The sequence below is a fragment of the Astatotilapia calliptera genome, chromosome 8, assembly GCF_900246225.1.
Source record: "Astatotilapia calliptera chromosome 8, fAstCal1.2, whole genome shotgun sequence".
NCBI classification, from domain to species: Eukaryota; Metazoa; Chordata; class Actinopteri; order Cichliformes; family Cichlidae; genus Astatotilapia; species Astatotilapia calliptera.
This window is the reverse complement of record NC_039309.1, coordinates 19631142-19650214: the sequence shown is the minus strand read 5'-3', so window position 1 is coordinate 19650214 and position 19073 is coordinate 19631142. Positions and strand designations below refer to the sequence as shown.

The 19073-nt window shown below is 40.7% G+C and overlaps 1 protein-coding gene across 2 annotated transcripts in view; it reads left to right on the top strand.

Moving 5' to 3' along the window:
- The first annotated feature begins 12677 nt into the window (after positions 1–12677).
- The window catches only part of rab26 (RAB26, member RAS oncogene family), a 111936-nt gene continuing 105540 nt past the window's right edge, over positions 12678–19073 (top strand). For both annotated transcript variants that reach the window (XM_026177314.1, XM_026177315.1), the window contains exons 1-2: positions 12678–13146; positions 16510–16620. In XM_026177314.1, the coding sequence (XP_026033099.1) occupies positions 12970–13146; positions 16510–16620 (288 nt within the window). In that variant the 5' untranslated portion in view covers positions 12678–12969. The remainder of the gene's footprint in view (positions 13147–16509; positions 16621–19073) is intronic.

The window sequence follows — 19073 nt, the reverse complement described above, 5'->3', positions numbered from 1 at the left end:
TATTTTACTTTCCTTTTTAATTTGATCTGATTATTTTATTGTACAGGTCAACAGTTGTTGTTTTTAAAAGTGCTATATAAATAAATTGATTTGATGGTTGCCTTGTACCAACCATGACTGCAACCCCTCCACTGTGTATTCAAACTGTGCTGAAGGGTCCCGGAGCAAGTAAGCATCACTTTCACAGTTAGCGATCACACTACTTATATTGCTCGAGCCAGCTGATCTGTACACAGCAGTTACTATGAAATAAGCTAGAATACTTCCACTGGGTACAGTTCACCAGATCATGTGAGTCTGCTTTTGGTAGCTTGTTTACAGTTAAAACAGTGTCAGCTAAAACTGAACTTGGGCAGGTGTAAAACAGCTTGTGTGCTCATCCAAGAAATCAGCCGTGTCATTTCATTCTGTGATGTAAAAGCTACCAGTAACTTTTACACGCTTTTACTGACCTGGTAGCCTGCCTGCCCCTGGGTGGGTCCGGGATGGGCGTGAGGTTCTGGGGGCGCTCCGTCTCTGGGCTGGGGCCCTGGCCGGGCCTCGGGGCCTTGGGTCCTGGTTTTTGGTGTTGCCGGGGTTGTGGGCAGGTGGGTGCATGGGGGCCCATCCCTGACGCAGGGTGCCGCTGGTGCGGCGAGCCGCCTGGGGGGCTCTTCAACTGGTGGGGGAGATTGTCACACCTTGCAGGAGCTTTCCTCTTCTCAGGAACTCTCTGCAGGAGGGGGAGATACAGGAGAGGTGGAGGAAGATCTCAGCCTGGGCGTCTATTGTCTCATGTAGTCTGGAAGATGAGTGGATGGTGGGGTGGGTGCAGTTTTCTCTGTGGTGGGGTTGGGTGGACTGTCCCGGGCTCTGTGGGGCCGGGGGGCGCTGCTGCGCTGGGCCGGTCTGGATGGGCCTGGGCCCCCTTTCCCTGGCGGGTCGCGGAGTATGGGAGTGCCTACTGGGGTCAGCGGGGGAGCTGGCCCCAGGGAGGGGTCACCTGCCCCTCCCTTCCTTCCCTCCCCATCTCCAGCTGCCTCCCTCTTCCCGCTCCTCCACAACCACCCACACATGCAGGGCCTTGGAGTAGGGGTATGTCACCAGGGTGCAGAGGAGGCTACCCCCCCTCTGTCCCCTTCTGGCTGCCTCTGCCTCAATTTTATCCCACAACTTAGACATTCACATTACTCACACTCTCGTTGCACATACATATAGGATCTTGGGGGTGGGCACGATACACGGAGTCCAAATTACCATCAGGGTGTACACCCCACCCCTGGCATCGTTGCCCACCTCTCAATTTTGAATACACGTAGACATTGAGGGCTAGCAGGAGGGACCATGCGCTTACCTGCTGCTCTCTGGCAGGTAGCTCCATGCCCTCCTGGGTTTTAATTGCACCTTAGAACACACATGCATCAACACTACAATGAGCGGGTGGAGGGAGGTTTGGAGTCTTCTCTCACCCCCATTCTCTGCGACCTGCTGGAGCGGGGGGGCTAGGAGGAGGAGTTGGCCGTCCGACTGCGGTCTGGAGTGTGGGGCCTCCCTGCTGCTGCAGAGTCGGGGCGGTCTGCCTCTCCCCACCGCAGGGAAAAGGGTAACACCACCTGGGTCTGGGTGCAGTTCCCCCCTCCAGGGGCAAGGGCACCTAGACCCGGTTTGTAGAGTACGCTTGGGGAGTGTGATTGTGTGTACAGCGTCTCTTTATGTCTGTCTCCACGTTGGTTGAGTGTGGAGTGAGTGCATATGAGAGCATGAGGGTGGGAATGGATGTTTGTGTCTGTGTGTGCCTGTATGTCTGTGTCTATATGTCAGGTTGGGTGTCAGACGCCACCTCTCTGGGGACATCTCAGGCCCTCCAAGGTTTGGAGGCCTATCTCCACCCACCACCACTTCCCCTGCCAGTGGCGGACTCCCTCAGGTGTCGGTGGCGTTGGTGGTTCTTTGTGTCCGGGGATGGGCGTCCGGGTACACACCGGCTCACTCCTTGGCGGCCGCTTATCGGGGCCTGGAGCCTGGGGCTCGCTCGGGCCACTTCGGAGGTGGGGTGCCCCCGGCCTCTCGGCCTGGGGCTCGGTCACTCAGGCACAGCTGGCGGCCGGCGGAGCTCATGGGCGCGTCACTGCAACTCCCCCTGGCTTCTGCTCCGCGGCTGCTGAGTGAACCCTCATCTGGGCCTCTCCTCAGCTCTTACTGGGACAGTGGCGCGGCTGCCCCTCTGTTGGTCTTCCTTGGTCTCTTGTGTTCTGGGGGCCTCTGGATGTCTGGAGTTTTGATCTCCTCCATACCTGCTTCATGCCCTGGAGGACGGGGCTATGGCCCCCCCACACCCTCTAGCAGATCATTACATGGAGAAACCTTTGGAATACAAGCGCGCTGATCCACACAGGTATGCACACCGGTGTACACATGGGTGTTCACAGACGCGGACTACAGCTTTCTTGGCTGCTGCCTCAAAGCACATTTGTGCGCTGTCTATCTTGCGTGCTGCACAACATCGTTTATTATTTAGTATCTACTGTTAGCTAGTTTATTGTGATGGTGCCGGTTTTTTTTATTATGTTGCTCTTTGTTGTTTGCTTTCTCTTCTGTTTTTTTTTCTCCATACAGGTGACCCAGGTGTTGTTTTTTTTGTTTTGTTTTTTTTTTGTTTGTTTGTTTGTTTTTTCTTTCTTCCCCCCTTCTCACAGTCTCTTCTCCCCTTTGGTTTTCTTTCTCTCCCTCTCTTTCTTTCATTATTTCTCCCTGTCCTGTCCCCCAGTCATGTCTGTCCCGTTTGTAGCAACTGAAAATAAAATAAATTCATAATTATAATAAAGGTCAATCAAATGGACCTATATGGCAAGGCCATGATGATCCACTTGGTAAAATAAATCCACTTGGCATCTTTCTTGGCCTTAAGACAACAATTCCGATGGCTAAAGATCCAAACGGGACACAAAAAAAAAAAAAAAAAAAAAAAACTTTTACACACAAATGTCCTTTGGCAGTAAAGTTGATGCACAGATCTATGGCATTACCTAATGAATTATTGTGTCACTAAACTTGTATTTACAAGGATGTTTGTGCTTAAAATTAAGTCATTTTATGGCCTAAAACCAGAAATAAACGACAATAAAACAAAAATAAATGACAGACATGACATTAAGTCAGACGATATTGTTAAAAAAAGTTTGTGGTTTGCAAAGTAGCTTGCAGAAAATGTGGGCAGGTTAAAGCGGCTTAAACGGGGTAGCCATAGCAAAGCGTCGGCGCAGGGCATCTACAGATCAGAAGGTTGGTGGTTTGATCCCTAGCTGTGCCATCTCCAGGTGTCATTGGGCGAGATAATACCCCTTAGTTGTTCTCCAGTTCATCCATTGGTGCATTTACCAATAAAGCAATTCAGTCTCACCGTGAGGCCTGACTGTCGGTCAGAAGGTTGAGGTTTCAAGTCCCTTAATGGTTGTCTTTTCACACTTTTACTGGGAATATCAGATAATCTGCCAGTAATGGAGGAGTCTGATTTTCTGGACTGCCGCTACGCTCAGTTAAATATCACAATTTTTTTTTTTTTTGCAAAAGTAGGTATAAAACTACTGCTGACAACCAGGCAACAACTAAGAATGATAAAGTTTCATTGATCATTTTGTCAATGATTTGTTCGTTGCTATGTAGAAGCCCTGTACCTTATCACCGCAGGATTTTCTTGAATACCATACTTGGACTTTTAGATTGTGATGCCTAATATCTTGTTGAGTGATGATTTTTTTTTTTTTTTTTTTTCCTGTTTTGGCTCTGAAATGAAGACCGCTCCTGGTTGGATCTACAACTGTTGGTTATTGATTATTCTTCAGCTCTGAAACACATTTATTATCCGGAGGCCTCACAGAGTTTTATGAAACGATGTGACCGATGTGATTAATTCTCCATCGAAAATACGCTTTACAAACTTCAGAGGAGCGTGTTTATGGTTGCAGTGAAATATGGAGAGTTCTGAAAGTCTTGACGGTAAAATATTGGACAAAACAAGCTGGATTTGAACCAATAAATCTTTCCTCCATTCCGCAATGAAACCGCTTTGGCCTCTGTTAGTGGGTCATTAATTTGTCAGCCTGAGCGTTCAGCATCCGCTAAGGTCTGAGTTACGTCTTTATGTTACAGTCACGATTTCTTAGGGCTGCTTGACTTATAATTATATACAAGGTAATTGCATTTACTTAATAACACGAGTAGATATCAGAGATGTGAGATGAAGGTGGGGAAAACATGTTTCTATGCAAATGAAAATAACCTGTAGTAACATAAATGGCCTCTAGATGGTGATGTTCACCATGTTATCAGCGTAATTAGGTCTTTGTGCTTCATTCTTCCAGATTCACTGCTTCACAAATATCTTTTCTCAAAGGGAATCAATCTACCCTGTGTGTGTGTGTGGGTGTGTGTGTGTGTGTGTGTGTGTGTGTGTGTGTGTGTGTGTGTGTGTGTGACGTGTGTGTGTGAGCGCTACGCTGCTATTCAGGACCTTTTGTTGGTACGGCAATCCTTTTATCTGTTAATGACAAGTTTCCAGATTCATCAAAGACTGCCGGGTGTCTGCGATTTTACACACATTCTTTGGCGTTGTATTCTCCTCACATGACAGATATTATTCAGAGTTGCTTTTATGCTACCTTTTCAGTATCTGTACTGATGTTTAAATATAAACATCAATGTTTCCCTCCAACAGCTGTGTAAAGTACCACAAATCATCTGTTTAAAATTTTTAGAAAGAGAGCAGGAATAATGATTTGTTTTGGTGTACATGACAAAGTGGATGTGTATTTTTTTGAAAAATGAACACATACACTGTGGCTGACAAAGTAATTTCCACCTTGCTTGCTTCATGGATAAATAATAGCTTCCCTTCCTGATGATGGAGGGTGCACCATTCCCTGGAGAACTGACTATGACTACTGTGTATCCTGTGTAGACCCATATTTTTCATTATTTTCATCATTAAATAATAAAAGCTGGATATAAAAAAAGGTGCGCGACTAAACAGTGTTTCCTTTTATTTAATGTAATGAAGTCGTTCATAACAGAGGAGCAGCCATCTGGTTAATGCAGAATGAATGTGGCTGCATGTTGTGTTCTTATAATAAGACTGCGAATCAATTTCCCATCAGGGACAATAAAGTTACCATTGACCATTGACATATTGTTTTGGTTTGAAATTTTTTGTAAAAGCCTCTTTTATACTATATGGGGGGGGGGGGAACAAACAAAAAAACAACTAAACAGTAGGGCAGGGGTGGGGGTTGGTAGCTAGCTACAAGTCTCAGCACATATTGACATAGCCTAGCTGACTGTGTTCAGCCATGTTCCCTTTTAACCATTTTAAACATTTCTTCATTTAGTTCACAGTGTTTAGTTAAGTTATGTTTATAAATATCATAATTACATGCTTAATACATCTATGGCGTTTCTTTCTCAAATAGCAAACTCTTCAGGTCCAAAAGGCTCCAAAATGCACTGACATGACAGTCAGTCAGTCATTTTTTAAGTTTATCTAATAGAAAAAAAGAACATTGAACTAATTGATGTACATCAATTAGTGTGTAATTATGCTTTCCTTGAAATTAATGCATTCTCATTAAAGCAGGTGCCAGTTTGTGGATACCGCCATGTTGCTCACCCATCTTGAATAAAAGGACCGAAATTGACCTTCCCATTCTGCCTTTTATGTATGTGGCTGGAGACCAGCAATATACAGAGCACACATGAGAAGTTGCCTTCAATCTAAAGATCAGAAATAGCTTTTTAAAACTATATATGACATTTGAATATTTATATTTTCATCATCTCTCCTCCCTCTTTTCCACCTCATCAACTTCCTCCTCACCTCTTATCTCGTGACCTGAAGTCAGAGATCAAGTACTTGCATAAAACATGCATAAACATGCTTATTTATTCCCATATTATCATAATGACTTACTGTCCATAGATTTGACATGTGATTCCCCCTCACCCCTCACCCCGCGCCTCAGGGCAGCTGACAATGAGCCAGCTTAACAACAACAACTAGCATTATAGCAGCTAATGGCTTGAATGTGATAAACAGTTTGATTACATTCTCACATTGTAGAAAAGTTTATTTGATAAGTGCCCATGTCGAGAAAGTTAGCCAACTGTTAGCAGTTAGCTGACTGACAGGAAAGCTATTATCAACAATACACCTCAGTAACGCTGTCATCAAGCTTCACTAAATAACCAACTCGCACTGGACTCCTTTCACAGTGTTTTACAGCCTCCTCCGGAGTAAATAGACATGATTAACTGCCATATTCAAAGCTGAGGTAAACAGCAGACTGACACTCACTACAGATGGCCAGAATGTTAGGATGACTTGGGTGTAGAAACATAAAATAATGCAAAACATTTAATTAACATATATCAGGGGTTTTTTTTCGAATCCACCGAACTGCTGCCCCGAGGTACCCCTGAGCAAGGTACCGTCCCTACAAACTGCTGCCCGGGTGCTAGATTGGTGGATGCTCACTGCCTCACTGAATGAATGGGTTAAATGCAGAGAGAAATTTTCACACGGGGATCAATAAAGTATACATTATTACATTATTGTTATTATTCAAATATGATGAAATATAGCGTATTCAAAAATGTTGTTCTTTTTACACAAAGTAGAAACACACTGACCAGCCATGGACATTGTCAGGTATATAAAATCAATGTTTCTGAGGCCGTGTAAGAAAACAGAATTGAGCTGACTGTAATCTACTGACATCTAGTAGTGAGATTTTCCCACACAATACTTTTAAGCAACTCAACAAGCTCTTTAAATCAGTGTGTGTGGTGGATGGGTGTGTCTGTGTTGGTTCACTCACCGGATCTGACAATGCCACGCTCACACAGCGTGGATACTTTTAATAGCCTGCTCATCAAACGCATCCGCATTCCGTTTGTTTCCAACCTCCCTCTACAATCACTTCCGCTGCCTTTCCTACAGTTTTATGTGCCTTTGATTGTTAACTTACAGATCGGTCACTGGATCACACAGACATCCACTGTGCATCCTGATTGTGTAAAACACGGCAGGGTGGTGCGTCTGATAACTCTCCACAGCTCCAGTTTGGCACATTCCCAGTTGTCCTCTGATATAATATTAAAGCGGAGGTGGCAGCAGCACTCAAAGAGTAGATATGACCAAAATGGGTGTGGGCTGCAAGTTCAATTCCCTGCTGGTAAAATCAGGCTAGAGGAAGTGAATGAATCCCACAGCAGATGCATCAGTGATTGCTTAGAGTTGTTGGAAAGCTGTCAGTGTGAAGGCTTGTAGCTGAATTAGGCTGCACTGGAAAAGTATGCTCAGCAAGTCTTCCATGAACAAAACCGATCAAATACAGTATGCAACCCAGCAAATGAGTCACCAGTGCAGCTCATCATCCTTTGTTAACCCTTACATAAAATGCTTTTTAGGGTGTGTGTCGTCACAGTAGACGTAGGAAAATGACTGTTTACTTGCAATGAGGGAGGGAGCTCCTGAATATAAAGGAGTGAATCATGTGGTCTTTTTCTGTAACACGGTAGCTACTGTATTGTCTTCACTTCAGCTCTTCCTGAGAGCAGGGCAGGGATTTTGTCCTACACACACACACACACACACACACACACACACACACACACACACACACACACACACACACACACACACACACACACACACACACACACACAACATATAAGCAGACAGCAATAATTGGTTGGGTCAAATCTGAGTGCACAGCTGCAAAATCATATGTTGAACTAGACGGCACATCCTCCAGCAAGGCCAGCACCCTGTATTGCAATTTTATTGAATGTCAGTGAATCTACAGTGAAACGTTACGGGGTTGTGCCATTGCTTATGCTCCATGGCTCCACCAAGTTCCTGAAATTCAGCTTATTTCTTCTTTCTTATTGATAACATTAATGATCCACTGCTCAAGGAAAAAGGACCAAAATCAATGAAAAAAAGAAAAGATAAGATTCCTTTTTTGTCTTAAATAAGACAACCCAGAATGCTAAGTGTGAACTGGCATTGCATTGAGAGTTCCTCCTCAAAAATATAGAGTGTAAAAATTGATAACCAAATACTAAGTTTAACGTAATAGTTATTTAGTTCCAGTTCACAACCGTTTTCTTAAGGCATTTAAGGTAATATTGCAGAAGAAAAAAACAAAACTATGATCTGTTAGCAAGAACATGGCAACGGTGGGCAGGAAGAACTCACTTTTAACAGGAAGAAATCTTCAGCACAACCTATGAGGGCTCTGAAATCAACGTCAAACATGGCAAACATGCACCATCTTGCATTGATTTATTTGTTCAAAAACAACAGGTCCTCAACATCCATTGATAAAAAATTACCAATTTTTCTGCTTCTGCCAATATTATGGTGCCAACTGAGATTATGGCTACTTTTACTTGAAACCAGGTTAACATGCTGATATTTTCACACGAGAACGGATGGAGAATGGTATCAGTGCATTTTTCACATTTTTACTTCAAGAATCAAGCAATTAATAATTTATATATAACACAAGAAGTGCTGCCAATTAGCTTTTGAATCATTGCAGTTGAAGAGCACTTTGTATCTTGGAAAACACAGTAAGTGACATGTAGGGGTGTCAAAAATAAGGCCCGGGGGCCAGAATCAGTCTGGCAAAGACTGAAATCTGGCCCACTGGTTTTGAAATATAAAAATAATCAAATAAAAGATAAACAATAACAACTAAAGAAGAAAAAAAGTCTAGATATTTCAGGTTTGTTTATTTTTTTTTGTTTTATTTTTTTTTACAATAAGTACACAGCGGGGCGAAAGAATGGGATGTTTTTTTGTGAATTAGCCTGGGCGGTGAGCTGCCGGAACCTTTTCTGTAATTTTATACATTTATTTATTTGTGTTGACAGATTTTTCGAATTTGCTAGAGCAGTATTTCTTTGTCATGAGTAAAAACTGAGACGCACCGTTGAAGTTGCACGTCTTTTTCTTATATCAAATAGGATTGAATGTGTAACGTCTAAAGTGGGCGGCATGTGGCCCATGATGTAAGTTCGACATTCCTGCCTTGCAGTTTGTAGAGGATGACATGACTGCACTCTTAAATCCTGTACTGAGACACTATAAGAGATGTAAGAACCATAGATCTACTTGTTATTGACTTCGCCCTTGGTTTTAATTGTATTCAGCCACATCTTCTTGCACACAGCCTTTAATTTAATTTGAATATAGATTTTAGCACAGTGTTGGCTCACTGGCCTCTTAACAACCAGATCCTGTGGGTCTAGGCTATTGGAACCCTGTCCAGTCATCCTCAATTGGATCCCCTCAGGGCTGTGTGTTTTTTTTACCACTTCTATCTGGGTCTAATACTAATAAGTATTAGAACAACCCTAGATCGAGATGCATGTCGACAGCACTCTAATTGTAAGTCTTCTGCAAGATGTGGAGCAAGATTATGTCCCAGTCCTTGATGAGTCTGTTAGCCTGTGTGTTTTCCTAAGAAACGTGGCTTCAACCAGAAGTGTTTGATTTCAAAGAAATTTGGGACATTTAACTGTATTTTCTTAAGTTTTAAAGCTTTTCCCTACTGACAAAGACCTCCCCTATGACCATTCATATACACGAAAATAATTAGGTTATAGATTTCTGTAATTTTACACATTTACTCCTTACAATTTAATCCGAAAGATTCATGCTCACAGATTCCTTTAATTTACTACAGCAGCATTTCTTTATCATGTAGAAAAACTGAAACATATGGTTGAAATTGTGCTTCTTTATCTTATATTAAAATGATTCAGAGATTAAATGTGCAGTTTAGTGCTGTGCAATACTGTAAATTTTGTTATGCTCCAATGCCAAGTAAATAAAGGGCCAGTGTTTCAGACACCAGTACAAATTCTGATACTTTTAAGGCAGAATATTTCGGGGAAATCACAATTCAGTTGGCTACATACTGAACTTAGGGGATAGAAACAAAGTATCAGTCTAATACCAATACCAACATCAATGTTTGGATCAATCCGCCTCCCTCTAGTGCAGACATAAGATAAAAATGGGGTGTATGTGACCTGCGATGCAAAGGAGTTTAAGATTTCTGCGTTAGGATGAAGGTTTGGACTCCCCAGATGTAGCACATTTACATTCATGGTGACAGTTTGGGACACTGGACTTTTCTATAGTGTTTTGTGTATTGTATTGTATGCATGTATAAGACTACTTATGGGCCCATGAAAAACCATTGCCCAAGGACCCACAGGGCTATTTGTGTTTGGAAACTGTTGCTTAATTTTAATATGTCTAACACACCTTTTTTTCTCTCTCCTAGACTGCATGGTTTTGTCAACAATTCACCTTTTTGCTGCTTGGCACCTGAGATAAAAAATGTGTGTGGCCGTGCCAAGCTCTAGTTAAATATTGACCATCCCAAAAAACTGATGACTCATTTGGCTAATGGGGTTTAGCATAACCATTTCATTTTTTCCTGCTGTAATGCCACTCTAAATCCCAAACGTCCATCAGTGAAAGAACAAGCTAATTGTTTTACAACCAGAGATAACGCGTTACTGTAATCCGATTACTTTTTTCAAGTAACGAGTAAAGTAACTATTGCAAAAACGGTAATTAGATTACCGTTACTTTCCCGTAGGAACGCTGCGTTACTGCGTTACTAAAACCGTGATTTTTTTGAGAGAATGTCTCGTGACAATGACGTAAGCGAGTGCGCCGTTAGTGACAACAGCTGTGTGCAGATCAACAATAGATCATATATCAGTGCGGGAGAGAGTATGAGCGTGCAGCGTTTAAAGCGTGGAAGTACTGACCTTACTTTGAGTTTGATTCCATAAAAAGTGACAAAAACATTAGCGTCCGTTGTGCGTGGGAAGAAAACTTCTTTTTACAGCGAAAAAAACCCCCCTAAACTTCCAAGCAAGCACCGAGTGCCCAACGACATAATGGGAAACTCACAGAGAAACTCGCGGATTCTTCAACTGACCGCTGCGGCACACCTGCACCAGGGTAAACCTCCGCCTGCCCTACTCCTGCTTTACAGGTGAAAATAGAGCAACAGGACCGCTGAGTCTTTGACTTTATTTATTTTCTGCTGTGTTTTACTTGCATCTATTTGAAAGAGTGAGTGTAAAGACACAAAAAAAAATATTTTATGTGCTGGAATGTGCAGAAAATAGGTTTAAATGTTAAACAAATTTCTTCCAGTCAGAGAATGTTGCATATAATTAAATTTTTGCTTGATGCATAAAGTTAAAAGAGTAAAACTAATAAAACAAGTTTTAAAAAGAGACTTTTCCATTTGATTACATTTTGTATGATGGATTATGTAGAAAAAGTAGAATTGGGCTGAAAGATCTATCACTTTATCACCTCTTCAGGTTGTAAATCGTGTTTTTAAAAAGTAACTAAGTAACTAAGTAATTAATTACTTTTGAAAATAAGTAATCAGTAAAGTAACGGGATTACTTTTTTGGGGAAGTAATCAGTAATTAGTTACTGATTACTTTTTTCAAGTAACTTAACCAACACTGTTTACAACACAGGCAACCTGAAGTCCCACATATATGCCTGCTTAACAGCTGTTGGACTTGTGCACTATACCCAAGAGGAGCTGCCTCAGTAGTATTGGACACAGGAGATACGAAGCCATGAATCTGAAAGTGTCTGCACAGAACAGCAAGTAGAGGAGGTTTGATCCAAATATTGATAGCATCGATACCAACGGTGGTGTTGGTATCGGATTGATAAAACCAGAATAGGATCGATACTTATCCTCTAAGTTGAGCAAGTAGCCCACTGAATTGCGTTGATTTTTTTTTTTCATTCTTGGCAAATTAATATATATACCTCAAACTATGGAAAATGTCAGAACCGTTTTGTGTTGACTGTCTATTTTCTTTATAGCCTGTAGCACACTTAAAAAACAGAAGTTAACCCAGACAGACTAATTTACATTCCAGGTCTCCAATAAACCCAGGCTCAAAATACATGAAAAGCTGAAAGATGTGTTTTGATGTGTAAACTAATTATTGGAAAAGTGAAAATCACAGTGAGTTAGTAGTCATTGGAATTTGCAAATTGATGATTCAGCTCATAAGTCATGACACACTGCTCTCATCTGCCTTTAAAAGTTAAACGTATCAATATCGGTAATTGGTATCGGTATACTCGCCCCGCATCATACCAAAATTTGCAGTATGGCACAGCACTAACAGCTAACTGAAAGTCTGAATCGGTGCCAGAAGCAAGCTGGACCTTTAAGGCAGGAAATACACCCAAAACATTAGTGCAGTCTGATTTTGCATTAAAAACTTGGAGCCACAGCCTAAATAAGATGTGGAAGCCAAGTGATGTGCATAATACTGTAAAGCTTCCAGAATTACCCCGTAAAAAGACTGATTCCAGTCTCTCGTCCTTCTCGTCCTTCCTTAAAATAATGACCAATCATTCATCAAGTATCTTTCATGTGCCGCATTATCAGCTATAAGAAATCTGTTTTCTAGCTTAACGAGACTGCTTTTGTGCTGCATAATTTGAAAGTGTGTGGATTTATTTTCTCTTTATTTTTTGTTTTAGTGTGGATTTTCCACAGAACCATGCCTTCTCCCGCTCCCAACATCACGTTACGAGAGAACGGGAGAGAGAGGCGGGAGGGAGAGCGAGAGAGGGTGCTGTTTACATTGTGAGCAGACCTCAGATTTACAGTCATCCAGCTGCACCGCGGAGACAACAGCTGCCTCTATTTAAAGGACAGTTTTTCCGTTTTGTTGTCATTTGCCAATTTAGGCTTTACGCACAGTCATGATTTTGACGCACAGGTGAACTTACCTCACCTCAACGCACCCCGATCAGAACTCAAAAAAGGAGAAAAGAAAAGTGTCCAGTTCACACTCTCCTCCTCCTCGTTTTTCCTTTTTTAATTTCTCGAAGTGGAGCAGGTCGTCAGAGTCATGTCCAGGAAGAAGACAGCGAAAGGCAAAGGCAGCTCCAAGAGCCCCAAGGCATCTCCGAGCAGCGGGAGGACGGGGAAAGGTTTGACCGCAGCTGCTGCTCCGTCCTCCGGGCTGGTCTATCCCAGCAGACCATCCATCAGCAACAGCGGAGAGTTTTATGACATCGCCTTCAAGGTGAGCACAAGCTTAGCGTAGGGTATTCGTCTTATAGAGACTTTACCTGAGAAGTGAAGCGAATTAGCATCAGCCAATTTTAAAAAGTCCCTCTTTAAAGGAAAAAAGTGTCTTATGTTCTTAGTTAAAAGTGTGCTTGTGTCCAGTAGAATGCATGACTCTACAGACAAATCACAGTGAATGTCTGCAGACATGAATCTAAAGATGATTAAAGATGATTCATTTGCCCTGAAAAGCAGGCTTTTTCTTAAAATAGTGGGCTTTCTACTTTGTTTCTACTTTTGTAGTTTTCAGGCATGGCTGTGTATGGAAGTTAGTTTCGGCCAAGAAATATAATTTCCTATTGTGTTCATTTTTATTTCAGAATTTTCTTTTAGTTTAGTTTCTCTGAGTTATCATCTCATCTCGTTTGACTGCTGGATAGTAGCTCTATATACATCATACACCTTGTCATCTATGTTTCAACAGGCTTCTTAAGCCACTCAAGGTGCTTTAAAGCAGAAAAACATACGTAACATATGCAAAAACTGTGTGCTGTGTGTTTATGCAAGAAAACAAATGTTGTTTTCAGTGTCGTGTTTTTGACAGTTTTTCCTCCTGTGCTTGAGATTTCCTCATGTTTACCTTCCAAACTGCTCGCACATGCATGAAATGCTGCTTAGTGCATCCGGTGTCTCCTTTCAAGCGCTGAACTTTAGAAACATTAAGTGTTGCTGCACACATGTTGTCCGGTGCAATAACATGGAAGAGCTGATGATGATGGAGAGAGGTTTCTATTATTAATGAGATAAATTAACTGCAGTGAAGGAGAGCAGCGGCGCTTTTTGTTTAACAGGAGTGGAGCTGACAGAATAAGTGCTACTGCCATCTCATGGTAAAGCTCAGGTTTGATATGTCCTGATAGCTGTGTCAGGAGGCAGATGCCATCAGGGATGAAGGACTGTTTTAGTTTCCCTTACAAAAAATGTAAACCCCCCCCCCCAAAAAAAAAACAAAAAAACACCATCTTGGTGTTTTGAAACCAGATGTGAGGAGTGAAAAGGTGGATGTGATTGACTGGTGCTCATAGGAGGTGATTGTCAGTCACATGATACGGCATACTTTGCTTTAATGTCGTTCATGAACACTTATGGGCACACAAATTGACAAAACTAACATTAAGTTTCACTTGTTATAAGTAGAAACAAGCAGATGAGCTTATAAGCTTATCAGGAAACTCTTTACTGACGTCAGGAAACTCTTTTGCCATACACACTTCCGTGCACCCAGATGTTTTTTTGCAGGGTGTCGCCCACTGCTGGCTGTTAAAAAAATGCAGCTTTTGCATCCCTTCCTTCTTCCCTTTTCGCAAGCTACATCTACGCTGTGTGTGTGTGTGTAGCCCACTTTATGTGTCTAAAAGAATATTTTTGAGTTATAGCTTATAAATGAAAGACATTTTTTCATCATTTAAAAATCTAAATATCTTTTCTGTTTTACTATACTATATGCAATTCTAAATACACGGTTGTGCAAAAGTCTTGAGCCACTCGTCATTTGTTTATATTTTGGTAGGAAAATGGGAAATAGGTGCAGTAGTTTATTGAAATGTGCAAACTTAACACTTAAATAAATAAATGTAAATAAATGTAAGCCTGAAAGTCAATATTTCCATGACTGTTAGTGTTCCATTGTGTTTTTCTACTTTTAGTGTATTGACAGTGTACTTGGCATTACTGCTATGCTGAAAAATGAAGCATTTTCCAATTAGTAGGTCTTGCATGGTGGATCAGTATCAGACAGTACTTTTATCTGCATTTGTAATTCCATCAGTTTTGACAAGATTTCCAACACCACTGGCTGAGCCTCCATCATGTTTTAGTGGCTGTACTCACTTTTTTACCTCTCCTCTGACCTCCTCCATGCACTTTGATGACTTATTTTGTCAAACTGTCCTCAGAATGCATGGGGATGGTCAGAGGAGATCCTTCCATCTCTCTATAAGACTTACTGTAACCGATTTTCAGTCCAATTTTGTGTGTAATTTCACATAACCCAGCCTTTTCTTCCTGTTTCCCAGATACTGTTCAGCTACTGTAGGGTTTTAGGTGTTTTGGTTCTTCTTTTGTCCTCCACCCATTCAGCCAAGATATACTAAGATACACTTTCAGTTCTTTGGCAATCCTCTTGTTGGTGCTAAAATACTATTTGATATCTGTCAATCTGTGTTATCTTTAACATTTTCTATGGATTCATCTAAAGACATTGAAATCAATTATGTGTTTTTTTGACAATTGGTTCTTTGCTTAATTATGTCTGTTATGTGTACACATAACACTGGTTCATCCCTTGAGTTAGGTACCTTTTTATGCATGAATGATTCATAGGTATATGTCAAGTGGCTTAACTTAAAAAAATATTAATCATATGGTATAAGACTGGAGTGAAGGTGAGTGAAAAAACAGCAAATGTTTAAAGAAAAGCTTGAAAAGCCATCAGAAAACTAGAGAACTATTACTAAAAACCTATTTTGCAAATCACAAGAACGTCTGGAGTCTTGGAAGCAAGTACTACGTGTGACAATCTGGAAGAGCCAGATCTGGATACTCACAAACATTTAATGTTTTTTACTTTTGTCAAAGCTCTAGATCTCCATCGCAAAATTTGACTTGGTGGTTTTTACATACTTTAGCTAACAGAAAGACAAAAAAAGACAAACTGCAATGATTCATAAATATGTATCTTGATGCTATACTTGTCGTTAAACCCCTTGAATTAGTCTGTAGTACAATCATATCTTGACTGTTTGAAGTAAATCTCTCTGTACCTCTGTCTTGGCTCTCGACTTGGCTGAGGAATAATCAATAATGACACAGCATTGACACAGAACATACATAATTGAAAGTATGAAATGGAGATGAAAAAGACTAATGATATTCTACATTGGGCATATGCAAATCTAAATTCTCATTATGTGGGTGGCAGCTGGTATTAATAATGCACCCTGATTAGCAACTGTTCCCATGGTAGACTGACCAAAATCACAGCTCCACTTTGACTTTATGTGGTACTCCCACTTGTAACAGTTCAGTGTACCAAATGTCACCTCTGAACACGACAAATCAAACTTAAATGAACACCAATATCAGAGTAGACCACTGAATTAGAGAAAAAATGTATATATATTTATATATAATGTGATATGTAAAACATAATAAAATAAGCAGTTTTATGTCCATTGGTCTGTACATGCTGCTTTTTCCCAGTGTAGTGTATTTGTTTATGTATTTTTTTATATACCTTAAACATCTTCACACACACGCACACACACGCGCGCAAGATTTAAAATTTTATGAACCAATACATTGTCACCTTCTGTCTCAGGTGATGCTCGTGGGGGACTCAGGCGTGGGAAAGACTTGTCTGCTGGTTCGCTTCAAAGATGGAGCCTTTTTGGCTGGGAGCTTCATCTCCACCGTGGGCATTGATTTCAGGGTAAGCATTAGCATATAGGCTACATTGTGTCTGCCCGTTGACGTCATTGCTTCTTCAGCCAAATGTACGCTTTGTCAAGTTACTGAGAAATTTTAAATTCTATCCAGCTGTGGCTGATGCTTCCATCCGAAGGAAATCTCTTCCCACCAATTTTCAAACTTAGTCTGTCTCTGAGAATTGTAGCTGTTTGCAGTGTGAGTTGTGCCAGAGATTTTTTTTATGGAGGACATATGGTTCCGAATCTTTGGGACATTTTTGAAATGCTAGAGATGTTCGCTGCCTCCAAAAAGTCGATCAGCAGTCGAAACAGGAAACATATTAGTGGAATTGTTTTGCACTAACACATGTACGGTAAAGGTTTACAGCTGTATCAGAAGTATAAAATATGATATGATCATTCATGTTAAATATCTTTAACATGAATCATCTTAAGTGCCAAAATTTGGGAAATAGCTAGTGTAGCCAAAGGCAAATAGCCTAGCAGCTAGCAATCTATTTGCAGCCAAGTGACAACAGTGTATTATAATGCGAGGAGAAACAGCAGGTCTACGTTGTAATTTTAGTTTGTTTGAACAGATAAATATTTAAAATCAAGTCAATGTGAAAATGTTGAAAATTCAGGGTACTGTAAACGGTGTAGGTGTCGGGGATACTACAGAAATGTCTTAAAAATCCTGAAATGAATGTTCTGCCCACAACCACCACAAAAGCCAGGCTAGCATAGCAATTGCTCATAACAGGACCTCCTAAAGTTGTGTGTAGCTGTGTAGCATATTGGGTTTTTTGAGGGTTTTTTTGTGTGGTATTGTGACATTCCTAAATAATATATTTATAAATAAAATATCATAACACAGATGTGGTGAGCTAGAGTTTATCATGATCCATAGAATGGAGATTCTTAGACCTATGTTTACTAGATTTTTCCTTTATACAAGCACTACTGAGATTTTACATTGAATATTAATAAAGAGGGAGGCTTACACAAAGCATGATAACAATGAGAAAGGCTACATTTCCTCATAATGTTAATTAATAACACCTTTATTAAAGTTTTCAATATCTGGCAAATAATATTTTGACAGCTTTAACACCAAGTTTACACTTGGTGTTAAAGTCTTTATTAAATCTTTATCAAATATAAATATTTAAATATTTAATAAAGATTTTCTGTCAAAAATTGTAGGTTTCAATCAGGACTGGGACTATTTTGCAGTGCCAGAGAGGAAACTTTATAGCTGCTTTCACACTTTCAGTAGTGCTCTCCTTGACGATTGAACCGGCCTTCATGTGCAAAATCAGTACCTCTTAAATTCTTCGCTTGGGAAGTGCACTGATTTTCAAGGACAGCAGCAGCAAGCGGGAGAGATTGAGAGCATATTATTGTCTGACTGCGAGTGAGTAGCAGCCGCTAGAAAAAAGGGTTCAGCTATAATGACTAGCCTTTAAAAGTTTAAACCCTCTCTGTCCCCTAGGCGACACAATCCATTTAAACTGAATGGAACAAGATGAAAAAGTTTTAGTTAAACTAAGTTAATTTATTGATGGGTTATTTGCCCAATTTTTGCCCGTCGTGCCCTGGGGGAAATTACATAGGAGGCTTACATATAAAAAAGGAAAGAAAGAAAAAAATGGTCACACTTGAAGTGCCACAACTTGGGACTAGAAACAGTTATAGTAGAGGGTGTTTAATGGTAGAAAGTAGGAAAGCAGTGTTAATGCAGCATACCAGGGCATCTTTTGTTGTATATTCTTGGATACCACACCGGGGAAGCATTCTGTGTTGTCATTTTAGAGAACCATGCTGCTTATTGAGCATTCAACATATCAGTTGCTGTTTTACCAGGGCAGCCAGGGTCTCATGATACATATAAAAGAAGTAAAGGTATGATGTCGCAAGCAAAGGCTGCAAACTGTGAATTGGAACTGTGCTGAACACAACATTAGAGAGCACAACGCTGTTTCAGACTCAAGAAAAACAGAACAGCAAAAGAGGTAAAAATAGATAAAAGTGCTTTGTCTCCAGTCATTGGCCACAAAGACTGTGTAACAGAAAAAAGTGGTCATTATTACTTTGCAAGCAGACTATAGAGCTAAAAAAAACCCCTAAACTTTTACAGATTCTGGATCAAAAAACTCCTGTTATCCCAACCGAGCTTTGGCTGTTAGCGTGCTCTGTGTGTTTGTCCCCTCATTATCACTTCTATGACACGAAACCATCTTTCCTGGCAATTACAGTACAGGGGACAGTGTGAGCTGATTATTATGAAAAATACTATTTGTTATTTCAAAGATACATATTTAAGAGTTTATATATATACTTTACCTAAGTCTTTTTAGCATTTATAGAGATCCAGATGGATCTCATTAGCATTTATTTACTCATATACTGTAGGCAAAACAAGAACCATGAACCTGGAACATAGACAACATAACAGTAGCCAGTGTGATGTCAC